Consider the following 27,923-nt stretch of genomic DNA (forward strand, 5'->3'; position numbering starts at 1 on the left):
AATTAGTTTTTCCTCAGTAGCAGACAGGACTCAGGAAGGACAGCAACACTATTTTGTTTCATGTGGACGTGATCATTCGAAAGTGTAAGCCTTTGCAGAGATTTATAGGAATATATAAAATATAAAATAACTGCAAGGAATAATTCACGTGAGCAGATGAATATAATTCGTTAATAATCACAAATGTAGTTCAACTAAATTTGAACTTTTCAGAAACTACACAGAAAAAAAATGGTGCGTTGAATTCACTCCATTTTATTTTGGCGGGTGGTTGCACACAATAGAATCATCTGAAGTAGACCAAATATCTCCTTAAACAAGGTATCTGGCTCCAGATGATTTTATTTCATGTAACCACTTGATAAAATAAAATAAAACAAATTCAGCACGCCATTTCTTTCAATGTAGAAGCCTTTCACATTAATCAGTATACAAAAAGTAGCCCTCAGTTGCCATAACGTTGCTGACCCTACCTATCAAGTTCTATCATACGTGTGGTCACGTGTCACATATTTTGTTGTTGTCACGGATTTTGTGGCGATGGTGCCAAAGGATGGAGCCAAATGCAGGGAAGCAGTAGAAGCGAAGCGAGAAAGTAAGTCTAATTTAAAAAGAGGCAAACAAGGTCCATTTAAAAAAATCAAAACAATACAGTACTGTAAATTGACAAAGCACCTGAAAAATCATAAGTCAAAGTAGCGGTAGCAAAGAAAGGAAACGTGACATGACTGGGACAGCAACAACAAAATGGCACAAACGGAATGAAAGCAGGGAACTAAACGCAAAGAAATTGACGAGACAACGAGGCACAACTTGATGGGACACGAGTGGTTGGAGGTAGCTGATGCGGTGACGCGTGGAACTGGGCTGACGAGAACAGTTGGTGACGAAAACAAGCAGACAAGACATGAACGTTGAATACAGGAAACATGACAAAACATGATGAAACAAAACGAAACGTCATTCGAACAAAGTCATGGTCCTGGATGGAATTATAGAAACAATTTTTTGGGGGAACGTTACATGAAGGGAATCTTGCTTTATAATATTGTCATCAACTTGAGTAAATGTCAGCGTTACTAGCAATTGGAAAAGTCACTGAGCTGATTGATGATCAGTGACACTGTGCCTTTCAATGTACAGGAGAAATGTCTTCATACCGAGCAATGATTTTACTTGGCGCTCCTAACAAATATATTTTGGACACCCTTTAGAACAGGGGCGTCAAACTCATTTTTGTCGCAGGTCAGGTTTTAGTTCCAGCTTCCTTTGGAGGGCCGTTATGACTGAAACCGTTGAAAGAAGTCAAAAGAAGAACGGTTTATTCACCAATTCTTTAAATTAGTGTAATGAGGAGTTTGGTAACAAGAAAATGCTTACAATATCACTCTTATTTATTACGAATGAGAATTGGAAATTTTGGTAGCGATTGTTGCAAGCATCATGAAAGTTGACATTTTTGATTTGCTTTCGTGGGCCACATAAAATGGTATGGCGGGCCAGATTGGGCCCCCGGGCCTTGAATTTGACACCATGCTTTTGAACATTCGAAATAACACAAAAGAAATGAAAATATGGATGAATTCACATCGAAGAACGTATTTTGATCATTTACTTGCAGGTGAGTGCAATATGACTTGTTCAGATGTTAAAATGGAGATCCAAGAAGATGAGCAAGGCCTGTGTACAGACGACGACAAATTGCCGAGGCTGGTACGATACCAAGCCACAAAGGTCGGAGAGGATGAGACCGAGGTTTTGCACGACCTGCTGCAGATGAAAACTGCTGTGTTCGGGGTAAGGCCGACCAGCACGTACAACATGCAGAATGTGACTGGAGCTATTCCTCCCACACTGAGCTCCAGTAGTTAACTTGTCATGGTTGTGTTTTAATACCAGGCCAGTACCATTTTTCAGGATACTTAGGTTTTAATTTCATTTTAAATTCATTTTGTTTTAATTAGCCTTAGTGCGGGTTTGTGAGAATTATACATGAACAACAACAAAAAAAAAGATTCAAAATTGCTTACCTTAGTTATTAGTTTTAGTATTAGTTTTTTTTTAATATATGAAATATTTGTCAAGTGTGAGATAAAAAAAAAAAAAAGGTCACAATTACAGCTAGTGCCGTGGAATAAAGGAAACTATCATCCCCAAACGACTGTTTGACCATCCTTCTTCCATACGGTTGTAGACTAATACCAAAATAAATGAATTCACTTAAAAGCAACCCTGAAAGCTCAGGAAATGAATTGACAAAGACGAAAACAAATTTGACAAAAGCAAAAACTAAATTCCCTGGAGTTTTGGTTTGAGTTAGTTTAATACAAGTAAAATGTAGTTTCAATTTTCATTTTTGTTTTAAAACCATTTTCATTAAAAAAAAAAACATCTTCTCTTTCAACTGTGCTCTAATTGTCAGCTTTGCCACGTCTGCTCTGCGTGTGTACTCATTTCTTATTCCATGACATGATATCAGTCATAGTAAAGGCAATCACAGCAGATTGTTTAATTTTCTTTCCTACAGACAAAAAAAAAAACATTTGAGGTGCAGCGTTCGTTCATTTCAAGTGAACGAGCAAAACAGTGATTTATCGGAGCACACCATTTATGAGATGAAAATATATTTTCAAAACTGGCCCTGGAAGAATTAGAGTGAATGTTCTATATAATAAAAAAGTTCGACATAGTCAATACACAAACAGGTACTGTAGATAGAAGTTTTGCGGCGTATGGTTAAAGGATGTCCAGCCTGTTTGAGAGTCAGCAACAGGAAACTCCTTTCGGTTCTTGTGGTCTTCCTCTTAAATGATACAAAAAAAAAAAAAAAAAAGGGTTGCACGCATTATAGAATGACATACTTTTATTGCAACAAAAACTAGTGCATGTAAATCTTTTAGTTTTTAATAAATATTTTCATTTTATTAAAAAAACTACTGAATGAGACGTTCGACTCAAGTTTTATTCTTTACTATTTAGAGTAAGTGTGCGCACTTTATATTTTAATTTTCTCAGCCTACCACACTATTTGACATATTTTTAGAAACATCACTATTTATCGTAAATTGATATGGATCAATCATTGCAGTCCCTGCAGGTTGTCAGTGGACTGCCCAGTGTTGGAATTGGTCTTACCATGGCTGTAAGCCTGAGGATCAATGAGTCGCTTGTCACGCTCTTCAGAGTTGCTCACGTGACCGGGATGCTTGTAAGAAGTCGTTTTTTTTTCTTATCATTTTTAAAAAAATTTTTTTCACAATCCTTTGAAAGTCTCCTGCTTTTCAGTTCATTCTTGCAGGAGTTGTCTCCAGCGTGCTGATAAGATATCCGGTTTTAATAACTGTAAGTAAGTCTGTTCACGCTGCACGCTCATTATTTCATTGAAATCACAACCGGGTTTCTTTCAGGTGTCCCTTGCGATCAACAAAGCTTGTATCGTTTTCGCAATCGTCGCCGTTGGGTTGATAACCACTGACCTGACGGAATGGACTCATAAAGGAAATTATTTGATGGTGAGAGCGATTTTCAGAAAAAACAAATACATTAATAAACGTTTTGTGATTAATCTCCACCCAACCCCCAAATGTCTCCGTAGATGGTGCTGATGGAACTTTGCATTTTGGGATTTCAGCTTTTGCTCAGTGTAATTCTCTGCGTGTGGATCTCCAAAGTGAAATGCGGCACGTTGAATAATTAAACTCATTTGCAAACGAATGTTTGAATTGTGAGGACTGCCAGGTGTCTTTTTTTGTGTGGTTTTTTTCATCTCAATCTTTAGGGGAGTTTAAAAAAAAGTCATGGCAAATATGTGCCCTGAAAGGAAACCACCCCCCCACCCCCCGCCCCAGTCACCCTCATTCTACTACCCACACAGCTCTTTGTGAAATGCTATGTTGTGGTTGCTCGCTGTGTATCTGTCACTGTCTAACAATATTACAGGCTATCTTCGCAATCTCTAAACTAAAAGTGGCAAATAATGAATACAACGAATCATTTGATACAAACTTTTTTAATCATCTGTACAAGTCTCACAAGGCTGGACAGCAAAAAAAAGTAATCACCTGCAAAAAATGTTTTTTTTCTGCATTGGTCTGCCAGCGATTAGTAAATTACACAACAATAATAATCGCGACAGCAACAATAGAAAAACATCTACAATATTAACACATATGAGTACCATCGTGGTAGTGTCTATTTTTCTTTTTTTTTTTTTTCTTTTGCGAGACTCAAATTTCAATTGAACATTGTGTCAGGTCTTCATTGCAATTTTGCTCTTTGTCGGGACTTCACAGCTGCAAAGAAAAAAAAAAAGAAATGTTTTTAGACAAAAACAACGGTATGCACTGACAGTATTTAATTGGAGTTTGCATGCAAGCTGCTGTGACTTTCTAAACAAATGACACTGATTTAGAGAGCAAAACCTTTAGGTTTTTTTTTGTTTTTGTTTTTTTTTGGGGTGCACACATCACATTCACATAAAATTTATTGAAGCCAAAGACAACCAATAGTTTATCAAAGAAAATATGACAGTGGGTACAAAATGTCCACACACCCTCTGTTCAAATGCTGGCCTTTTTATTTTGGTGATGATCGGACCGTGACAAAATCCAAACGTGGGAAAATGTGATACCAGAAAACCTTCAGGCTTCTGCTGAAGCCATTTAAATGCTGGCAGTTGTGTGCTGACCCCCAGTTTGAATAGGGATCGGTTAATTCCAAAAACACACACCATCGCAGTTACAAGCGGGTGTGCACACTTGTGCAACCACATTACAGTATTCCACTTGTTTATTTTTACTTCACCAGGACGATATATGAAACGGAAGTAATAGGTCACCTTCACGGTGAACAACTTTTGAAAAGATTTATCTCGATTCTTATAAGGATCTGGCATTTGAACAGGGGTGTGGAGATTCATGATAACCACTGTACCTTCAAAAAAAAAAAAAAAATCACTGAATGCGTTCAAGAACATGCATGTGTTTACACACAATCAGTCCAAAATGACGATACTGGAGGGCGAAATGACAGGCAGGTAAAAACACCCGATAGGAGCAAAGCTTTCAAACGCACACGACCATGCATGATTTTCACACGCACTGTATTAGTAACAAGGCCACGTGTCGTCATCGTCACGGTTGTTGAACAGGCTGTTAACACGACCACAACGGTGACGCCGAATACTTACTGAGCTCAGCTTTAAGTCACACCACAGTAGAGAGGCCTACTGCGATATGAGAAGTCTGGCTCTGGCAAAAAAAAAACAAGACGGCAAAAAAGTGGAGTCTTTAAACTGAGCTACGAGCTACCGGCTGGTCCTGAAGGCCTCTCAATGAAGATTTTTTTTTTGACACTAGACTGTTTTGTTTTTTTTTTTACTTGCAACTTTTTGGGCAATGACAGAAATGACAATGCCAAAGATAATATGCAGGCACATAAAAATGACTCCAGTGCAGCGACAGTCATGATACTTTTCCTACTTGGTGCGAAGAGTAAATTGAAGGGAGTGGCCTAATTAAATTCATCCACTTTGACGAGTGGTTCAAAAAATCAAAAGATCTTTTTGAAAAATTCACCAAAAGCTGCTGACTTTGGTTCAAGTACGAAAAATGCTGATCCCAGTATACTCGACATTTATTGTGTTTTATTGTATGTGATAAACGCTGCTCATTTATGTGGCTCATTTTAATATTCACGATAACACTCGCTTTTGTACGACAAGAGCATTTAATTAAAAAAATACAATTAAAAATTAAAACTAAAAATATCCTACCTACTTGAGATTGAGAATTTGGGTTTTTAATCCGCTCTCTATAATCATCAAAATTATAGAATACAGAGATTCACTCCAAAAGACACAAAGTAGAGTATTTCAAGATTGTCTTAAAACCTATGTATGAGTTTCCTTTTTCATTTGAACTAAATAAATCATCAAATTATGTTTTCCAACAGTAAATCGCAAAATGAATGAAAGCCTCTGTCTAGTTTTTGATGAACACTTACCGCGCTACTTTATTTTAACGGTCATGAGAGTGTCAATTAGAGAGCTCAAAATTATTTGAGGTGATGCTTCGTAAATAAAAGTTATGAGAACCACTGATTTAAAAACGAGGATGCAAAGCAAAAACTCACTGCTGTGATGAACTTGTTGCCCTGTGGGTGGAGTTCTTCACTTTTGGAGAAGAGGGAGGCCTGCGTGGAGGAAGGCGGCACAGAGGAGCACAGGAAGGAGGAGGATTCTTCATTGTTGTTGTTGTTGTTGTTGTACGAGTCCAGGAGCCCGTCGGCGGGTCCGGGTAAGGTGAGGGTGCTCAGGCCGGTCACGCTGTCATTGGAAGTGCATTGGGATGACGTCTCGGAACTCTCCGTGACTGACATACAACACACAACAGCATTTCTTCGTCATGACAAATAGCGTGAGTCATCATTTGTCCTGTCGAGGCAAGTTGAGGCGGTGTGTCATGGTTTTGTCATCGTGATCATTTGGCATAAACACGTGTTGTGTAACATTGTGTCGAGAAAAGAGTCAATCATCCAAAGTGTTTATTTTCTTACACTTGATTGACTTTGTTCTATTTGGTTTCCTAAAAGTACTGGATGAGTGAAATGAAACGAAATTGCGAAAACTACTGCAGGACGTCGCCTTGGAAAATCCCAACTCACGCATGGAGGGCTGGCTCCCGCAGTCGTGCTCCAGCTCGTCTTCCTCGATGCAGTCGTAAGGCCACTGGGTGAAGGAGGGAACGGTGGCCAGCGGGTAAGGATGAGCGTGTGGGTGCGAGGGCGAAGAGTACAGGTGGAGGTTGAGCGATCCCAGGAGGGAGGACGACGATTGGCTGCTGGAGGATGACGTGCTGCTGTTGGAGATGGTGGAGTGAGGTCTCTTGATGGAAGCCGAGTATTCGTACGAGGGCACCGCGATGGAGGCCCTCGTCCTACATTCTGTTGACAACATGAAGACAAAAAATGTTTACGATGCTGGGAGAGACCAGAACAACACATCTACACCGATGTGTGTGTGTTGAATGTGGTTGGGTTTAAAAAGAAAAAAAAAGAAGCTTTAATATTATCTATGGAGACATTCATTTCAAGCTGTATCCAACCATACAAAGGTATTTTTCATCCATTTTAAAAGTATGCGTGCGTATGCAGTTACTTGGACTTTTCACTTCGTGAACCTGGAACCGTCTTTTTTTTACTTTTTTTTTTTTTAGACCACAAATTTGAGTCATTTTGTTAAAAAAAAAAAAGATCCAAGACTGTGTTTTGTTTTCTTTGTGTTACTGTTGCAAAAGGGGTTGAATATTATCCATGTTACCCATAGGAATGAATAAGACCTATTTATTTATTTAGTTATTTGTTTGTTTGTTTATTTATTACGGTTGGCATGCCGGGGTGGTGGTCCCTCTTTTTAAAAAGGGGAGCCGGATGGTGTGTTACAATTACAATTAGATTATTTAAAAAAACTATACAGAGTTAGCATAACGGGCAAATAAAAACTAGAAATGGGGAGGGAAAATAAGTAAGTCTCACCAGACCCCTTCATGATATAGTCGATGGCTCTGTCATTGATGGCGGCATCACTGGGCTTAATGTCCATGAAAGGCTTGCTTCCAATGCCCATTGACACCATTTCTTTCATGCGCAACTCTGCAAATCAAAATACAGAATGATTCTTTAAACTAAACGTTAAACCATCGCAATTAATGGGTACATCTAGATAAAGAAACACACCCCTGTTTCGTAATGCCTGCCTCCACAAGATCTTCCCGATAATGGAAGTCCACACTGCCTTGATCTCCACAGAGCTTGCTTGTAGTATGAACGTGTCCTGGGACTTCCTTCGCCGGAACCAAATCTCAAAGCGCAGACCGCTATCGCCAACATTTTCAGTCATACCTATCTCTGCTGTCTATTTAAACAATTATAAAAATAAATTGGTCTGTTTATGCAACCGAAAAAGTACTGAAACACCAGCTGACACTGAAATCAAAAAAAAATCTTACTTTGTAGGATTGTTTATAGATGTAAATGTCATATCCTCCTTCTATCTTTTTGGTCTTGCTGAAGAGGATGAGGTCTTCGAACAAGAAGACATGGCGGAGGTACTTCCTGCGTCCACACCAGACGATGAACTCATCTTGGCAGCGAAGCTGACCCTGTTCTTTTAGGTTCACCTAGACAGGAAACACCTCGGGTCAAATGCGTCACATACAACAATGGAAGTTCTGGTGGGATGCTGACTTCACTCTACTGTATACAAAAGAAGATGACATCAAGTTCAAAAATACACTCTGGATAAGAGTATTCGGACACAAGCTTCCTTTAAGATTTTCAAGCTTTTCTGTGGACATTTTCATTCTTTTGCCTCAAGCCATTTCTTATCACTCCCAGTTAAGTGTAAACATAAAAACAATTACACGTTTTGTATCATTCAAAACGCACAATTTATTAAAAAAATAAAATAAAATAATCCACTAGCTTCAGGCTAACAGACAATACAAAACACTGTAGATGGGGCTAATGCAACTAGCATTAACGATGTGGTGGTTACAACTCTTTAAGCAACGGATATTTAAACAAAAAAAAAAGATGCAGAAACAGGCATGTATTCTTTATCCTCTGCAAAGAATGACAAACATTACTCAGGTTTACTGAGTCACTTGGATGGGAAATTATTTTTGATGTCATATGTACATCTGTATTATTCTGTTCTCCGGTGGCCAAGATGTGCCGATCAGAAAACACTCTTGTTGGTATTCTCTTGTGGGACTGGTGCAGAGTCATTCCATTCTTTTGAGTGGGGAAAGATGTTTTCAGAAAGGACTGTTTTGTGTTTATGTGTGGTCACAGAATTTGTTCAACTTGGAAGTCAAGGCACCACGTTACAATCCATGACTGACTGCCGCCAAGAGGGATGCCTCAATACTTTTGACCATTCAGTGTACACTTTGTGCTCTTACATCACAGCCCCGAATGGCGTCCATCGCCAGCAGGTCGTTGCCGTGGCGAAGCTGAAACTTGACCATCTCCTCGGCGGTGCGAAGGTCACTCAGCTCTTGCGCTTGTGACTGGCCGCACTCCTTGATGAGGTCCTTGAGCAGCAGCGCATATTTACTCATCCTCTGGATGGGCTTAAGTAGGTAGGATGCCAGGTCCATTTTGTCACCCAGATCAAGTTGTTTATTCTGGGATGTGAGAGAAAAGTTAAGATGGTGTTTGCCACTGACGTTGACGTATGTCATTGACATGTTCTCCTGATCAAGACGAGTCGGTTGATTGATTGTGTACAACCTCGGAATGAAAGCAGGTTTTGGGTGACTATATTTTTTCCAATTGAGATATTGAAGGTTTCAATACCCCTGCCATAAGAAATTAGGCATATGTTAGTAAAACAGAGCGGCTCGTCATAAGGTGCTCTGCAATAAATTAGAATTTTGTATTGAAATTTAGTTCAGGTAGTTTTATTCGTAAACTGAATTTGCGAGATATGATTTACTGTACAGAGTAAAATAGTTCATCGGTTCATCTTTTAAAATTTGGATGTCTATATAAGAAACAAGGTCAACATTTTTTTTCCAGAAATTATGGAGGAAATGGCCTTTTTCACGTGTTTCATGAATCTGTATCACCAACACTAAAAATGTCACTTTTCGAAACATTTTTGGCGATTTTGCATAATGAGCAACAAGCTGAACAATACATGATTCGTTTGACTTATTTTTCACTTCCTTTTTTGTTGCACCATTGTGGATCGGTGCTGACCTTTGCAACCAGCGAAGAATGTTACCAGAGTTTCCAGACGCACCTTAAAGAATTCGTTCCCATGGCTGCTGAGCAGGGAGTCGGACTGAGGCTTATTCTTGCTGTACAGGGCATACATTCCAAACTGATCCTCCTGCGCACACACACACACACACACACACACACACGCACACACACACACACACACACACACACACGCACACACACACACACACACACACACACACGCACACACACACACACACACACACACACACGCACACACACACAATTAACAAGTTAGAACACTCCAGAAAATAAACTGGCATGTCAGTATGCTCTTGTAAACACTGTATACAGTAAGTGATTTAAACCAGATGAGCTGTAAGTTACTAACTGCAAGGCTGAACTGTGTGCACTTTCCTAAAATATCCAACCGCATGTGGACAAAATTGTTGGTACCCCTCTGTTACTGGAAAAAAAAAAAACCCACAGTAGTCACAGAAGTACTTCAATCTGACAAATACAAAAATAATGAAAATCAATCAATGAAAACGGGACATTGGATGGGAATTGTGGTTTTGAATTATGGAAAAAAAATGAACAGGCCAAGAGATAAATATCATGTTATCCCCCAGAAAAGACAAAAAATATGACCCTGACCATGTTCAACCAATGGTGTTTCCTCTAACTAGCATCACAGGTACTTTCAATCTTGTAATCGGTCATTTTGCCTAATTAAAGGGTGAGAAATTGTGACATGGTGTGGACCACGCTAAACATGGACCAGAGAAAATGAAGAGTGTTGTCTCAGGAGATTAGCAAGAAAACTACAGGGAAACTTGGAAGGTTAAAAGCTATCTTCATGCATCTTGATGTTCCTGTCACTTAAGTTGCCACATATTATTGTCAACAATTTTGTAACACTGTCAAATTTTTTTCACTATTTATACTAAATACTGACTAGAAAGTCAAATGAAAACCACGTGCAAATGTTTCTGAACATCCCTAATAGTAATTTTGGGAGCAATTTATTTAATGTGCGTCAGTCATAAATCACAGAATCTGAATGTAATGCTTGGATGGTCTGAGCATGTTGCGTGACCTGGAAAAATGTGTGCAATTCTGTTGATGGTTTAGAATTTACATTTTTTTTGTCTCCATAGACACGTTTTTTTTGCCCCCATACAAAAAGTCAATGGAGATAACAAAACCATGACCCTGAAAACGTTACCTTTAATTGTCTAACTAGGTATCTAAAGCCTCTGATTGTTGATGGAACTTTTTTTTTCGACCTGCACACACTCACATGTCTGAGAAAGCAGCTGCTGATGGACAGTGGGGAGTGGGCGCACGACTCCAGGTCCTTGAGGAAGTACTGGCTGTGAAAGTCCCACAGCTTCTCCACATTCCCGAAAATGATGCTTCGTTTCCCGCGGAGGTCCTGGGGCAGATCTAGACGCTCCATCTCAGGGAAATAATGCTCAATGACATAGCTGAGCGAGCGAACATACTCCCTCTCTGTGGAGATCATCTCGTCCATAATGTGCTGCATTTTACTAGGAACAGAAAAACATCATATTGAATACATCATTAACTCATTCAGTACCAGCCAACTCTAGACCAAGTCTGAAAAGACGTTTAAAAATGTCTTTGGGAGTGAATGAGTTAAACACCGGGAAAGCAGTTGAACACATAAATACGAAGACGATCACGCCACACCGTACATTGCGAGTCTTAACAAAACGTATGAAGGTGAGCTGCCTTTCTGAAAGTATTCTCATATTGACAACACAAAGCGTTCTGACCTGCTCTGTTTCTTGACATCACCTTCACTGTGTCTGTTATGCATCCTGGAGGGCGTAGACATGCTGCGACTGCGTCCTAACGCCGGGCTCATGAGATCAGGTCTCTGCAGCTTCTTCTCGGCCGACACATTATTGGCCACCTCCAGACCCTTGATGTACACCCCCGTGTATCCATGCACATGGCTGGTGTCTGTATGGCTGCTGTCCCTTGGCGTCAGCTCGTAGCTCATGGTCTTCTTCATGATCTTCTTCATTGGTGACTTGCGGACTCGGGAAGCTGCGGAGAAGATGGGCTCTGAGTGGCATGAGATAGTGGAGTCGATTGTGCAGTCGCTGTCCGTGTCATCAAACATCGACGGGCTCATCTTGCTGTCTGGCGGGAAAGTAAAGCGTGAGGAGGAGACGATCGAACCAGAGGGGCTTTTGGAGAAAGGCTCATCAGAATGCGGCTTGGTGTCCTCCACAGTCAGTGGCATCGTTGTCCTGCTGGGGCAAGAAGAACCTTCCGCCAGAAGCCCACATTCACTATTGTCCGATACACTAATTTGGATCTCTGTGGGCTTTAAAACATCCGGAAGTTCAGAGGAAATGGAGTCTGAAGATGCCCTCGTGGCTCGGGCCAAAGTGTCCTCCAGCTGCTGCTTGGTCTGCTGACATCTGTGCCACACTGCGTTCCACTGCTGCACTTGCTGAGGACATTCCAGGGAGAGCACCATATCATTCAGTGTGCTGAAGTTCTCCATGGAGAACTTGGAGGCCTCGGTGCAGTAATCCTGCAGGATCTGGACCACGGCAGATGAAAGCGCTTCATCTGAAGTGTTAACGTGACTGACGTAGTCCTGGCAGTGCTCCCTCCATTGGTTTACCTGTGAATGTTTAAAAGAAAGCTCACTACTTTGGACGGTTTTGGCAGTACATGAACTTGAATCTAGAACCAGGCTATCATTAAACAATGGGTGCCCCAATTCCACTTGGTCATACAAAAACAGACTACAGATATCTAATATGCGTTTGTAAAGAAAGTCTCAATAAGCAGCAACTTTACATAGTCTCTGTCAAAATGAAAGAACTGTTATGTTTTACACTTACAGAGTCGTAAAACTCATAAAGGTTTGCGAGTATGTCCAAGTTTGCTTTCCTCTTCTCCACTCTGCTCAAGATGGAGACAATGTGTTGCTTGAATTCCGAGGAAACGGAGGCAGGAAGAGACTGCGGTGACTCTTTCACCATCTGCAGGGCATGTCTCTGCTGGTGCTGTCAACCAACAGAAGGACAACTGATGACATTACGCTTACAGATAATGTACATGATGACAGAAGTTGGGACATACAGGGCCATCTTTCTGTGCCCAGTTTCAGTCTAGCGCAAAGTATGGCATAATTGTGCACATGGGTGGAGGGTTATTTTTTTTTCTGGTGTTTTTACAGATATTTAGAAACGGGTGTTTGCGCCATTGTGGGCATGAACACAGCCGACTTGCTTCCCATCCAATGGAAACCTCTTATTCCCTTTGAATTCAGCAAAGGAGGTGCACAGTCTACATGGCAAGTCCATGCAAGAGTTTCACACATTCAAAGTACATTTATAAGGAACTGCAAGTTGTTCTCCACTTGCAGATAATATAAAATTGACCAGAGCGAACACAGACCACCGCTATGAAGTGGACACAATTGGTGACCGGCTTCCATCCCGTTCAGTTAGTGTTCACGCCCGACCGCCACCCCCATCCATAATTGTGCCACGGTGAGTGGGCTGATTTTTAAAATGATATTAAAATACTTTATTCATAATAATGATGCGTTCAATGAAGCAATTTCTACAATGACTCAGAGGTTTCGATGCACATTGTTCTGGAATCTGATGACATCGACCGAGCACACGTGCCTGGAACACAGAATTCACGTTACACCACCTGCGCCACTACTTGGACATGCTTTCAGCAGTCGTAAAATTGAGTTTATTTTCAGCCACCAAATTGTCAGGTGCGCAGGGGCATGTAAAAGAAAACGCCTTTGGACCACTGGAATGCCCAACAGGGCGCAGCCTGGTCTGCCAAATTCCCAAACATGCTATAGGAGGCTCGCACCTACACAAAAATCAAGATGCGCCAGTTTCTAATACCTGAACACAAATGTGCTGTGTTCAAAAACAGAGCCTCATCATGGTTGTCCAGATGAAGAATAAGACTTAATTCATGAAGAGGTGTGTCGCAAAACATTCGTTCGTGTCAAGATATTTACCACTGACTCTTTTAGAAATTGGTCCAAGCTCTCCTTCATGGCTTTTATGTTGCTGACAGACAAAGTGAGTGATTCTAAAGGTGTGAGATGTTTATCTCCCTCCACACTGAACCACATTTTGACCTGAAAAGAAAGAATAAATAAAATTGAGCCGTTATTCCCGTATTATGGTCTAGAGGAAAGAGCTACCAAGACAGAAATAGTGATGGCTCACCTGTTGTGTCCGTTCCTCAAACCTGCGCACCTCCAGGAGTCTTTCCAAGTCCTTCTGAGACTTGTTGGACAGAATGACAAGCTCGTGGACCTCTTCGTCCACTTGGTTGTACAGTGCACTCAACATATCTACAGCATCCCTGAAGACAAGGCAAAAATATTCACCACGAGGTCATCTTTTCATTAACAGGAAGCGAGAGGCCTTTTCTGCAGCTGTACCTGTAGCTCTCGTTGTCACAGGCCTCTTCCTTCCTGATGCGTGCGAGGATGGTGCCTCCTTCCAGACGTAACCTATTTAGATGGCTGTCCTCCAGCACGCATTTCATGAGATGCTTCTGCTGCTCCATCATCCGAGACACCTCCTAAAGTCAAAAGATCATGGTTCAGCTGATTTCCATTTTTCTTTGGTAAAATGCGACTTTTTAGTCCAGGTTCTACCTCAGATGTCTTCAGGTTACCATTGACACTCAACGTGGCGATTGACTCCTGGAGGGAAGCGATGGCTTGGCTACAGCTGCTAGCAAATGGTTCTATTTTCTTTAAGCGTTAAAAAAATAAAGAAAGAAGACTTAGCAGGCCATTTTTCTCCATTGTGAGACCAATAAAGGTTTTCTTATCTTATCTCATCTTATTTCTATGGTCATAAAAGATGCCATGATGATGTTTCTGGGCTAGAGAACAGTGCATTATGAGTCAAATGGCAAATAGAAAAGATAAATCCATCTCAGAAAAGTGACAATGTAGCAGCATATCGTTATGTGCTTGTGTCTGAATATTGTTGTGATTTGCCCTCAGGGGTGGCAGAAATCATGTTAATGTGATTTAAATGGTAAAAAGATATACCGGTAAATTACTCTGGCTGCACTTTTTTTGGATAGGGTCCTTCCCTCACAGTTTCATAGAAATGTTTTTTAATATGGCTGTGAGTATTCTCATTCAACCCAGCCATTTTATTCCTCAGGGTATTGTATTGGTCCCAGTTGGATTGTTCTGGTTGTCTCAGAAGACATTCGCCACTCATCCGAGTAGGCTTGATCAGTTTATGCAGCAAGGCTTAGTTCGGACAGCACTAGCTTCATTTGATGTGGAAAACAACTCTCTAACGCTGCTGAATAGCCATGCTAGCGAGTTGACAAACTATTCCTGATATGGATTAACAAATGCGGTATGCCACAACGTTTGTTCCCGTCCATCTTCCGTCCCATTCACCTGTCTGAAGTGCATCCAGTGGCTGTGGTCGTAATGGAAGGTGCCCTCCAGGTCGCGCGTGAGCTGATTCTGCTCGACGTGCTTCAGCAGGGCCTTCAATGATGACAATGTCTCAGTCTGCGATGAGGAATACACAAATATATTGATCGGTGAACACCTCTTGTCTTGAAAACAAGCTCGGAGGGGATACGGAAGGCAATACAGGGAGTTACATGAGATGAAGTCATCAAAAAAAAAATATTTAGAGAGCATTGAGAATTGGGTGATGCAGGGCAAAAGACAATTGACTGAGAGCAGCCACCAATGACTTATTCATGTGACAATAACTATTTACTCACCTGTACGTTGACAATGTCTCTTTCAGGTTTGGCTGCTGCCTCCTTGTCCACCAGGAAAAGAACCGAGTAAAGTGCATTTGGTACCAATGTCTGGAAAAAAAACAAAAACATGTACATTTTCATGATTCAAAAATTATCCTACTACTCATCATGTCAAAAGTGGAAAGAATGAGAGTATCGGTATGCACTCGAGTGCCCAATAAATGTATGACATTTACACACAGGTGCTCCTATTAAGTCTTTTTTTTTTTTTTTTTTTTAAACGTCGTCTGTTTGGGGTTTCTGCATCAGTAAGCCAGACTCAAAACATAATCAGTTGGCTTTTGAAACCAACTCACTCACAGTGTATGGTTACAGACAAGACATGTAAGCACAGGTTTCGCCTGAGGCCAGCCTTTTCTCAGAAGAAGCTCTTGGACATGGAGTCATTACAACTTTAAGGTGTGCCTCTTCTGAAACGTTGAGCATTAGGAAAATGCATAAGGCATGCCATAGATGGTAAAAAGGAGTCATATGATTGGCATTGCTTAAACACGTGAGGTCGGTAAAAATGTATGGCGTGTTGCGCATTCACTGTCTGTGCTTACCTGAAATTCAGACAGCGATGACAAAAGAGCTGGAACAGGCTGCTGCCTCCTGCTGTCGATCACAACTGTCAGACCTTCATCACGTTTATCTTTCCTACAGCCACAACATACATAATCCAGTTAATTTTGACGACATCTTTTAACACCGCTAAACTATCAGTGCCGTTTACACTCAAATGTATACAAAAGTGTTATCTTATGCGTGCCCTTGTGCATCATGGATGGATCGTAGACAGCTAATCAAAATTTGTATTCATAATTTATTTGGAACAGTACTGAGGCAGCAGCAGATACTTGAAAAAGCGAATTAAATGATTTAAGACTATTTGGTGAAGTTGAATGAAAACAAATGGTGACTGTTCTCAATTTACCGCAGTGTGGAGTGGAAGTAGATCAGTAAACTGCTGAGGTCATGGACTGTGCAACTCTCGCCCGCCCACACCTGAGCTCTGGCGCACACCTGCAATACCGGCCTCCCACTGCGATCTCTGCTTCCTGGAAGACAAAAGACCAGCAGGGGCAAAAACACGCCTTTGAAAACGCAACAAGTCATTTTTCACTCCCCGGTATTGCACAGTAGTGGTATCACCATGAAATGTGATTCTTTTCTCCGATTAGAATAGCTTTAGAATGAAATGATGCCAAGGGGTTCCTGACCTGGCAAAATCACAGCGCCTGATGCAAGCAGCTCCTGATTGACCTCTGACATCCGTTTGGGGAGGGACACATTTCTGTCATTGGAGGAGCTTGTTGATGACCCCAACCCAACGGCTGACCCATTGGCGGGTTTCGGGCTGTTGGACTCCTCCTCAACGAGTCTAGACTTCCTGTCATCACCGGTGTCCTCCTGCTGCCCTGTAATAATAATACACCCCCCATTTAAAAAGAGGGAAGCTTCCTTTCACCTCAGTGTGTTATAATCGTCATAGTAAATCACACTGACTCATTCTTGGGGACCAGGTGCATCATCAGCATGACTCAAGAAGAGTCATTTTGCAATTTGCACTTTCTTCCCCAGGGCTCGTTTTTAAGTACGACTGATATTCTCTACTTGTTACGCAATTTCCACACTTGATGCAGAGTGTGGGTTTGTGAAATTGCATCTGAATAAGATTATTTTTTTGTGTATATCAATTAGTGCTGATCTCAAATTACACATCAGTACAATCCAAGAAAGTTCTCCCAATTATTTTTTTGTCTGACTCATTCCAAAAACTAAACGCGAACAACCATTTTGACTTCCTCATGTAGTTGGAAAGTGAAACTCGAAACGTTGGTGCTGTCACTCAAACACTTTTGTCCAAAACCATCCTTTACTGTTCTAAACTACTGGTTTCGCGGCAGGATTGTAATGTGAAAAATAATGTTGTGCCACGTGTGAGTATCACTTTCCCATAATTGACGTCATGTCAAATTAGCTAGGATTCAACAGCGTCTCCTTCGGGGCTCTATTTTCATAGACGTGCACGTCGGTGCAAACACCGGCAGGTCCGGATTTTTTTGTATCAGCCCAATGCTTGTTGCGCTTATTTGCCAGCATGGCAGAACAGTTTTCAACAAGTTGGGCAAGCAAAAGTCGTGTCTTGGAGATGCGCCTCGCAGAGTGACAATTTGTTGTCAGAAAGTCGATCTAAATGTGACACCTTTATCAGACCACGTTTAACACCGGTTCATAAATATGTGGACAGCAGACATTAAAACTTCAGGAATCATTGTATTATATCTTTTAAATCATCCAACTGGGTGGCACAGCTATAGAGGGGACACAAATACGATCCCTGGTAAGAGTGGTCTCCAAGTGCCCATTTCATGACAAAGATTTAAAGCATTTAAACGGAATGGAGTTGCTTTGATTCGCCATGATGAATGTCAGCTGTGATGACTCCCACAGCGACACAGCCCTCCCTCTCGCAGATCCACCAGGCTCATATCAGGATAGTGACGCTCATCTACCATTTAAAGAAGACACCATCGAATGACTGTAGGAGGTGACAACTCAACTCAAGAGTCCGGGAGGACTAAAAAGACAATGATCTTTTCATAATGGCAGTTTAAAAAAAACCAAAACAAAACAAAAAACCTAAACTGCAAAAGTCAATGATTGCCAGTCTGACACTGTTGTGTTTTTCAATAGTAGGAGGCCTCTTTTATAGTCCCACTCGGTTGTGTGGGAGTAAACCCAGCCAGCACAGCCGCTATTGTCTTCAAATAGTCAGTGCATTTCCTGTGCCACTGTGCGAGCAGGCCTGTGTTTGCCGCATTTTCCCAAATTGCTTTGTTTTCACAGGAAGTGACAAATGTCGAGTGAAGCCTCTGGAGTGTTGTGAAAATCTGCTTTTTGTGTCCTCTGTTTGACACATCACACTGCCGAGGCTAAATCTGCATCGGTCAGTGGGGATCATGGGACCTCGTGCTCAATCATAAAGGAAATGTCCGATCGTTTAAATCTTCAGATGAACTTTTTTGATTCTTATGGTTTGGGTCTTTATTTTCCTTGATGGTGAAAGGATACATTTGTAAATGAGGCAACCCGCGTGTGATCCTTGAAAGCACCGTAGGGCCTTCTGCTTGGTTTATAGAATCTTTTGTTGTCTTTGAAACAGTGTTGTGAGAAACCTGCTTTGCAACAACTGAAATTTAATCACGTCTGAGGTCATTTTAGGAATGGGGATCTGATATTTGATTGCTTCTTCTAATGTCTTGTAATTTGTTTGTGATGGTGGCTGATCTGATAATATATATATCGATATTTTAATTCATCCATCCATTTTCTAATCTTCTTATCCTCATATGAGTCACGGCTGTGCTGGAGCCGATCCCAGCTGTCTTTGGGCAGGAGGCGGAGGACACCCTGAACTGGTCGCCAGCCAATCGCAGGCCAGACAGAGACGAACAACCATCCACGCTCACACTCACACCGAGGGACAATTTGGAGTGTTCAATTAGCCTGCCACGTATGTTTTTTTTTTTAATGGAATTTTTGGGGAGGAAACCGGAGTATCCAGATAAAACCCACGCAGGAACAGGGAGAACATGCAAACTCCACACAGGAAGGCTGGAATTAAACCCTGCATCTCTGCATTGCGAGGCCGACATGCTCACCAGTTGACCACCGTGCCACCCTATATTTTAATTCCACTGGAAACTATTACAAAGAACAAACAGAATCTAAAATTTAGGGCAGTAATTTAAATCTTAATGTTAAACCATAGACAATTATTCATGAACATATTCAAGAAATTAGATCATTATATTACGTTCGTTTCTGGCTATATTACATTAGCAATATTGTCAGGCTGAATCTGATTATTTTAATCATAAAGTAATCTGTTGATTATTTTGTTGATTAATCACAAAAATAAATATGTTTTTAATTTCCACTCTTTTGTTAAAAATCAAGACATTATTTCAGATTATTCAGAAAATACACAAACATAAATTCATTATGATTCAGTCACTGGTTCGGTTCTGAACATGTTGAAAATAGCCAAAAATGTGGGTCATTGTTTTCAACACAGAGATAATCAGTCTGCTTTCATGGAGGACAACAGAAATCATTGAATATTTACTGTTGAAAAGCTGAAATTCGAAAGAGTTTGACACGTTTAAATTTTTTGTTTTAAGTATCTTAACATTTAATCAATTAATTGTTGCACTTCTAAAATATTGCCGAAAATATTATTTTATGACCATTATTGAAAAAAAAAACATGCTTCTTCTCAAAGTGAGCCATTGTGAACAACCAGTTCAGTCACCAAATGTGGTTATCCAACATGTCCATCTCAAACCTAAGTTCATATTTCGACCCATGAAAACCTTTTTCTCCGTTACAAAGGAAAACACCGAAGACGTCACCTTCACGTTATCTGTTACCTCAGTTACCCTGCATGAAACAAAACAAAACAGGTGCTCGGTGCAAAAGACAACACACAGATGTGACTTCACTTCACTTTCCAGGGTAGGGCAAAACCTGCACCCGATACACTTGCACCCCCACCCACCCAAAAGTGGCAAAGAACACAGCAAGTCGCCTCTGAAAAGCAATCTGTCAGCAGTGACGGCAATAATGTTGCACTGTTGTGAGCTGTCTCACCCTTGATGAGCTGTTGGAGCTAGTCTTGCTGCAGGCTATCATTAAAAAACCTGCCCACGTTGGCCTGTTATGTTTTCAAACCTCACACTTTGCTTTTCACACCCGCAGGTTGTGTTATTTGTGAAATGATGAGCGATGGACCATCAGTGGGAATCATATACTGAACATATTTCAAAATAACTCCTCGTGTTGTTTAAAATAAACCTGTGGCAAACTATCAAAAGATTTAGTACCGGTAGTACCGGCAAAGAAGAGAGGCAATCATGGAAGAATGGCAAAAAAAAGATTGGCATTGACTTGATTTTCCTTTTGCCAGCATCAGGATTCCAAGGATTGGAAAACTGCCCACTGTTCTAATGTTTCGTTGATGGTGTGTTTGCTTGTGGTCACTCTGACAGGCAAAATGAAGGTCATTTTTCATGATCCTTTGAATGTTGTGAAGAGAACATCTTTTATGTCTATGAACAAACAGTACAATGAAGCTACAGTATATTGCAGGGGTGGCTAACCAGTCAGCGACCAAGAGCCAATTTTTTTACTGTGTTACTGCAAAGAGCCACATCATACTCTTCCTCGCGGGCGCGGGCGCGGGCGCGCGCGCACACACACACACACACACACACACACACACACACACACACACACACACACACGCGCACACGCACGCAGGTGCCCATCCGTGCAGTCGCACACACATGCACTCACGCCACGATGAGCAACAGTCGGAACGGGCCGAAAATGAACGAAAGCTAAAAACACAAACAAACAAATCTTTTTCCCCACCCATTTCCTCCTCCCACCCCTTGCGGTCGACATGGGACCAGTCCGCTGGCTCCTGGTCGATTGCGATTGACGTATTGGGCACCCCTGCCTTAAAATCAGAGGTAATTCACTGACTAGCTTAGCGCTTAGCGCCGTTGTTTGCGCATGAGCGGTGATGCAGTCATCTGATTGGTTGCCCTCTATGTCAATCAAGTAACGGGATTGATGATAGGCTGACGTAGTACGTTCTGTGTATTTAGCGCCTTTGTTTGAATGGCATTGTCACTGCCGAGGCGTTTTCGACGCTTGTCGTTTGAAAGCCCGGGAGCCGCATTGAACCAGCCAAAGAGCCGCATGCGGCTCGCGAGCCGTGGGTTGCCCACCCCTGCTATATTGTATTATCATACTGGTGAACAGTTGCACATACCTGGTACTTCTTTGCTGCTCCTCCTTTCACAACCAGGAAGAGTGGCCTCCACTTCCAACTTGCCAAAGCGAAGAACATAGCCATTCATCAGCTTTTTGGGGGAGATGCTCGCCGAGCCCCCAGACGAGGACCTCTCCCGGTGAGCTTTACCCTGGCCGGCCTTGTTTGTCCTCTCCAGAGACTTGGAGCGGCGTTCCGCCCGTCTCTCTGCACTCCGCAGCCCCTTCTGTAAGTAATGCAAAGGTGTGCTGGGCCTGGATTCATCACCAGTGAGCCAGCCTCGACTGCCCAACCTCCGAGCTAAGTGTTCCCGAGAAGTGCGAGTGTCCGGGCTGCTGCCTGGTGTCACGGAGCCCTCTCTAAGACCACCGTGGTCCGGATTTTCTTCTAGGATGGACTCAGTGCTGGAGCCAAGGCTCATGGGGTTCTGCAGGGCTTCCATGTAGGATTTCCTGAAAAGTCTTCTGCTTTCAAAAGCCACGGAGTCTCTTGGGTGACGTCTACGAGGACCCGGATTGCTGAGGTCTGTGCTAAAAGAGAGCATCTTCGATGCTGGTCCTCTTTCTCTCCCACCGGTGTCCTCCCCTCTGCGCTCTGTCCCACGCTCTTCGGTAGGGCTGATCTTAATGATGGGAGTTGTTATGTCTACTTTACTCATGCTATGGCTTTCGCTACTGGTATCCGTGCGGTTTCTGTTTGGTGGTGAGGCGGGCTCTGAAAAAGTGGAATCGGCTCCCTGAGAATGGAGGGACTCCCTGGAGCTGCGATGGCTGTCCAGGGTGCCCGTGGAACCGCTAGTGCCGCAGGCACTGAGTTGGCCGCGGAAGCTGACCCTGCTGCATTGCGCTTGCATGATGGCTTCCGCCGTGCTGCTGACAAACAGAGGGCTGACCACGTTCTTCCACGGGGTCCTGTACACAGATTTACCGGTTGTAAGCAGGCAGTTCTGTAGCGGGTGCAGGTTCCGTTCGAGTGTTACATTCTGCAGGAACTCAGCGGTGAAGACGCTGCCATACATGCTCTCCGCGATGGGGATCTCCACAATCGCCTGCCCGCTGGCCGACAAGCATTTTATCACAAGCTTGGCAGACTTGCGGCCTAACGGTACAATTTGTAGGTAGAAGTCTCCTTGCTTTAGTCTCACTTTGTGCAAGGGCGACAGCTGCAAGACCACTTTGTCGTGAATGCAGAGAGGCCAGCCTTCATTATAGAGCAGCAGTCCTCGGAACCTTAACTGGGAAGGCGAAAGATACAGTTAACGCTCACCCCGGGGAAACATTGCCTTTTGTGTGTGAAGACACTTCGTGGTACGACTTGCATCACCGTCTGAAAAATCGTCACAAATATTACAACATATATTTAACTTTAACTGTGCACTTGATGAATCACTAGCAGTGATCATTTGTCCTAAGCGAAAGGCATGCCCGATCAGGCCTGATTTCCAAACAACCAAAACACAAATCTTTGTTTTGAACGAAAAAGAAAAAACTATCTTGCTGACAACTTTTTGGATTGTGAGCAGAAAGGAGTTTGAGAGAGGACCCTCTCAAGTTGCCCACCATACAAAGACTCGCCGTGTATAGCAGGTTGTTGTTGTGGGCTAGGGTTAAGTGAAACCATCATTCTACGGCTAACGTCAGTGTGTAATCAGGAGATGAAAGCAGTGGAATAAAGTTTCATTGCTTTGGTCATACAAGCAGGACCTGCAAAAGGCTAGATTGGGGACTACTGGATTGAGTTTCGTGGATGGACGCGGTGTTTCATGTTTCAAAAGAAGAAAAAAAAAGGAGGATTTACTGTACTTGTATTGCATAATGCACCACGACTACAATTAAAATGCAGCATCGACTTCCAAAAATTAACCACTCACACAGGTTTCCTGTTGGATGATCTGAAGAATGCTCTTGGCAGGAAGCAAGAAGTCGATGAAGCAGCGCAGTCCGTCTCCGCGGTACTGTCTTTCCACCACGCTGAAAAGCTGCCACAAGACAGTGGAAGCAGTAGCGCTGAAGGGCCGGTAAAGGCTCGACAATGTGCTTTGGATACAGCTGTCCAAAGACTCGGTGTCCTGTGAGAAACAGAGAAATGTTCCGTCAGATTTTTGACAAACGAGAGGGCAGTTCGGTTCACTCTGGTTTCATGCTTCTATTTGAAAGATTTTGAAGAGAATCAAAAGAACTGATGACAGTCACACAGCTATTATCATACCGCCCACGCACATTGCAGTAAAACCACAAGACAGATAAGTGTCCACCATTGTCGAACATAATGTGACAAGCTGAACTGAACTCTTGTCGATGTGACTATTTAAGCGAGCACAGACTACTAGAAAACGAAACGGGGTTTGGAGGAAATAACGGTTCCATTTATGTACCAGAGAGATTGACAGTTGGACATGAATGACCGCGATTATAACTGTCGATAAATATGCTTATTTACAGACTGAACACGATCCCATGTATTCAGGAAGTTGTATCATGATAGGAAATGTGAGCCAGGGATGGTTTTTCCATCGGACAGAAGGGAAACACCTGGACCAAGTGACGTCACTGTCAGTGGACACAAACAGCACAACTGGAAATTCCGCCCAGTGCCATGTGACCTTCTAATCTCAGTCGTGTGACTTTTTTTCATGATCTGACCTACACATGATCTGAACAGGGTAGTAAATATATCTAGAACAGAACATTAACAGAGCACATGTCCGACATGGAACACGGGGAGGCTGATCTGGAGTGGTCGTCATGTTCACAGCTCAGGCACGGCTGCCGTTTCAGGAGGGAGTCAAGGCCAAACATCCTTCTGCTATCTGTCCTTCCCGGATGGAACACAACACTGGATGCCTCCAGTGATAACCGCGTAGAAAGACAGAAAAGCCAGGGGAAGGCCCAGCATTTGGCAGCTGTGCGTACAATGTTGATGAACATTTTGGTCCTTTCACTTGGTCACATTTGCATGACAATGCGAACTAAATCAAATCATCCCATGCGCTCATGTGATTTAAGTCAGACAGAGCCGTGTTTCACCCTTTGTAGGACTGTTGATCTACGCAGCTCAGTGCAGTTTATTAGAGGAGATTGAGTGCCGTTGACCACGTTGGTACACATGCCACGACTTGGCTACAAGGCCCTCATTGTGATCACCGCCTCCCTAAGTGCCGTGTACGGTACAGTGTTGGTCTGCAGAAACAAAGCGCCCACCTCCATTAGTAGTCAGGCAGCACTTAGCGAGACAGAAATGTCTCCAGGCCTGAGTCACCCGGCAGGAGAAGAACAACGTGGTGTTTTATGAGCAAAAATGCAAACAATGCTAGGACAGCCTTCATGACACTGTGGAGACGGGTCAGTAGGTTTCCTTTTTTTAGGTTCCCAAGGAAAGAAAGATTTTCAAGCTAGCGCATGTTGAACACTCGAAGTGCTAGCTTAGAGACTTTAGCCATCGGCAATAACGGTTGAAATAAAGTCACCCCAGCATCACAATATTAGGTACACCTGCACAATGGAATGACATCGATTTTGATAGACACTGTCAGTGACAATGAAAATGTCCCATTTTGAAAAGTATTATTGTCTTAGTTCTTTTCAGTGGTGCGCACCTTGGGAGTGAAGGGTACAGAACCAACAAATAAGTAAATATATATGACACAACCTGAATTTATTTTAACACTGGTTAACAGTTTGACCTTGGCAGAGGTCAGTACTCTGAATACAAGCCTTGAACTAGATCTCAGACAGTGCGGGCGTACCTAATGTTGTGGCAGGTGAGCATATATGCAATGTCTCAGCAGAATGAGGGAGCTCAGGTGAGCACAGAGGAATGCAGAGGTTGTCCTGCTTTCGACCCTCGGCTACGAGATACAAAACGGAGAGGGAAGTCCCACCCTCTCATGATTCCAGCTCTCATTTGAGTGATGGTGGTAATGAATGGCCTCTGAATCCAGGTGGGACACTTTCTGTTTACGTCATCGGCAAAACAGTTGCTAGCGGGGTGCATAGAAAGAAGCCCGAGGATTTACTATGTCAAGCAACACAGCTTTTGGGTTTTGAACATCAAATATGCCTTCATTCAATTGTTTTTAAGTTGGGAAGAAAATTGAATCCAGAGATTTGTAAAAAAAAAAAAAAAAATAAGCAGACACAAAGGCTGCATCCCAGAGAAAGATGGAGCGAGAGTGATCGAGAGGTGCTCACCGACTCATTTAGTGGGTCACGGGCACAAAAGGCTGCCTACCAGGCGTCCAGTGGAGCATGAAGCCACCAGGGGAGTGGACCAGGAGAGCCTGCGGCTACTGACAGTCTCACAGGCAGCAGCATGATGCCAAAAGGCCGCAGGTTTGCTCGGACCTGCCAGGCCATTTAAAGACCCCAAAAAACTGATGGGGTTTTTTTTGGTTTGTTTTTTTTTTTTTTTTTTGTAACTGATATAGTAGAACTCAATGATGAGGAGTTGTTGAGGTGTGTCAGCTTTTCCTGAGAGCAATATGCAGCTGATGCCTACAACAAACGTGGCATTCCAAATTGGGTACAGTATAAAAGGCTGAGCTAACATTGGCTTAGTTTTTGTGGCAACGCTACAATGATCAAGTGAGGGGGGGAAAAAATTGTCCTGTCTATCTGTTTATTAGTTAGTCAACTTTTTTTCGGGTAGCTCCCCCATGGTCACCAGTCGACGAAGTTTTGTCGAAATTTACTGTGCATGTTTTGTGTATTTGTACAAGAACAGAGTTTGCAAGTTTTGTCCATGCATGCACCACATGCACCATGCATGTTTTGTGTATTTGTACAAGAACAGAGTTTGTATCAGATTTGATATGCCACGACAATGGACCTGAAGAGACATGACGGAAGAATGTACTTGTAACTTAAAAACAAACGTTTTTTCAAAAGTATGACAGTTCTCAGTGAAAAAGAGTAAAATAAGAAGAGTGACTCGGTTCTAGGTGTTCCTTCACCGCAAATAAATGTCATTCCAAGTTTTAAAAAGCTGACATTTTAGGAATGGCAACTGTGCCGTGGTTCCTCGTAAGAGCTGTTTTTAAAAGAGTCTCATAATAGTTTAAGAGAAAGACTTGATTTATGTTGTCGGCCGACCGATGTCTTTGTCTGACAGGATGTAAACAACACTTGCTGCGGGATATTGTTCTTGTGCAGCCCATGCTGACCTCTTTAACGCCACCAAATGGTATTCCACGACATTCCTCGACACGCACTTGTGCGCATTTCCTTGCATTAATGGAAAGAGTGAATGCGAGTGATTCAATTGATCTGGGAAGTGACTGCACAGTCGAGGGAGGTCAAGAAACAAATCTGTTGATTCCTGCGCGGGGTAAATATAGAATGGATGCATACCAAAACAAGTTGGGAGTCGGTAAAGCAAAGTTGCTTATCAAAGAGGATACAAAGCTGTGTACTTCCCTGACCCCAGCAGTGATACGAAGCATGAAATTTAAATCTTGTTTGCTATTGTGTGAGCATTAGCACACGTAGCTAAAAGTCTCGAGTACACTGTATCTGAAAAGTGTTGCTGTCGATCACTCAAGTCGATGATCAAGAGCAGATGCCAAATTCACCCTCAGATTCACATCAGCCAAACTTTATTTGGTTATGATTGCAATCCAAGAAACTTTGAGGGACAATCGAGTGCTTTTCTTTCCAAAAAAATAAATATTTTTATTCAAAAATCAATGAATTCTTTTTCTCAAATGCGGAAAAAGACGCTTTTCATTGGACAGCTACAATATGTGACATCAGCGACCACATTGTTTATATTTGCATAAAACAATGAGGAACAGACAGCTGCTATGCTTTCGGGATAAAGAGTTACACACTGCAAACAGCGACACCAGTATGCACAATAACGCATGCCGATTAACTCCTAAAGGTTGATACCCAGTACAGCGCAAGCCACCATGTGTCAAAGCCCATTTTAAGTCCGTACCTTAATACTCAGGTAGTTGTCACAACTCCTGGACTTTGCTCTGGAGTGCATTTTGCCAAGTGACTGCATTTAGGCACCCGATCAGAATCCCAGCCAGCTCTTTGACGACAAAAGAAATGGTGTCAAATCCAAGCTGTACAATCCAGTGTATCATCAGCCTTGTGCTGCCCTCTCACCAGGTCCATTTCCAGCTCTTGTGCTTTGTGGCAGCTGGAGCTGAATAAACTCCTGCTGGGGCGTGAGAGAGGCAGTGCATTGGAGTCCCCGTCACTCACACGCACACACACACACACGCCCTCCTCCTACCCAGAATAACCCCCTCCACTCCCAGCCCTGCCTCTCTATGCTGAAGGCCTCAGCTGGATCAATGCATACTGCTGCAACTGACTCATCATTGCAAAAATACACATCCACTACCTGGTCCACACACACCAGGCCGTAGCTTCAAACTCTCCACCCAGCAGGGGTCAGACTCTGCCTAACACCTCTCTGGCCCACTGACCCCTTGCACCCTTACCTCCAACAAGCAACTCCCCACACCCCTCCTGGCCACAATGGGCTCTCT

General features: G+C 42.6%; 2 protein-coding genes and 1 long non-coding RNA gene across 6 annotated transcripts; 1 reads left to right on the plus strand and 2 right to left on the minus strand.

The window, feature by feature from the left end:
* Nucleotides 1–89: 89 nt before the first annotated feature.
* Nucleotides 90–3,728, plus strand: LOC109518028 (uncharacterized). 2 transcript variants are annotated; one of them, XM_019873628.1, is made up of 6 exons: nucleotides 90–595; nucleotides 1,691–1,797; nucleotides 3,089–3,208; nucleotides 3,286–3,342; nucleotides 3,408–3,512; nucleotides 3,596–3,728. In XM_019873628.1, the coding sequence occupies exons 1-6, from the start codon at nucleotides 541–543 to the stop codon at nucleotides 3,695–3,697; spliced, it is 546 nt and encodes a 181-aa protein (XP_019729187.1). In that variant the 5' UTR covers nucleotides 90–540; the 3' UTR covers nucleotides 3,698–3,728. The 2 variants fall into 2 exon arrangements, with proteins under 2 accessions (XP_019729187.1, XP_019729186.1); XM_019873627.1 differs by having other exon boundaries at nucleotides 102–595; nucleotides 1,622–1,797.
* Nucleotides 3,729–4,215: 487 nt separating this feature from the next.
* plekhg4b (pleckstrin homology domain containing, family G (with RhoGef domain) member 4B) lies at nucleotides 4,216–27,612 on the minus strand. Of its 3 annotated transcripts, none has more exons than XM_019873624.1 (24): nucleotides 27,359–27,427; nucleotides 23,292–23,489; nucleotides 21,422–22,655; nucleotides 16,797–16,994; nucleotides 16,511–16,634; nucleotides 16,140–16,233; nucleotides 15,553–15,642; nucleotides 15,215–15,331; nucleotides 14,444–14,542; nucleotides 14,225–14,367; nucleotides 14,007–14,145; nucleotides 13,793–13,915; nucleotides 12,642–12,806; nucleotides 11,553–12,418; nucleotides 11,054–11,303; nucleotides 9,809–9,898; nucleotides 8,964–9,188; nucleotides 8,007–8,177; nucleotides 7,735–7,912; nucleotides 7,534–7,650; nucleotides 6,664–6,942; nucleotides 6,133–6,371; nucleotides 5,189–5,249; nucleotides 4,216–4,292 (listed from the first exon to the last, which is right to left on the minus strand). In XM_019873624.1, the coding sequence occupies exons 1-23, from the start codon at nucleotides 27,425–27,427 to the stop codon at nucleotides 5,205–5,207; spliced, it is 5,253 nt and encodes a 1,750-aa protein (XP_019729183.1). In that variant the 3' UTR covers nucleotides 4,216–4,292; nucleotides 5,189–5,204. The 3 variants fall into 3 exon arrangements, with proteins under 3 accessions (XP_019729183.1, XP_019729185.1, XP_019729184.1); XM_019873625.1 differs by lacking the exon at nucleotides 4,216–4,292 and adding an exon at nucleotides 27,535–27,612 and having other exon boundaries at nucleotides 5,205–5,249; nucleotides 27,359–27,457; XM_019873626.1 differs by lacking the exon at nucleotides 5,189–5,249 and having other exon boundaries at nucleotides 27,359–27,591.
* On the minus strand, nucleotides 5,351–5,958 carry LOC109518029 (uncharacterized). Its single transcript, XR_002168647.1, has 2 exons — nucleotides 5,848–5,958; nucleotides 5,351–5,807 (listed from the first exon to the last, which is right to left on the minus strand). It is a non-coding gene; the product is annotated as an uncharacterized LOC109518029 (long non-coding RNA).
* Nucleotides 27,613–27,923: the final 311 nt, after the last annotated feature.

Source organism: Hippocampus comes, unplaced genomic scaffold (assembly GCF_001891065.2).
Source record: "Hippocampus comes isolate QL1 unplaced genomic scaffold, H_comes_QL1_v1.1 scaffold383, whole genome shotgun sequence".
NCBI lineage: Eukaryota > Metazoa > Chordata > Actinopteri > Syngnathiformes > Syngnathidae > Hippocampus > Hippocampus comes.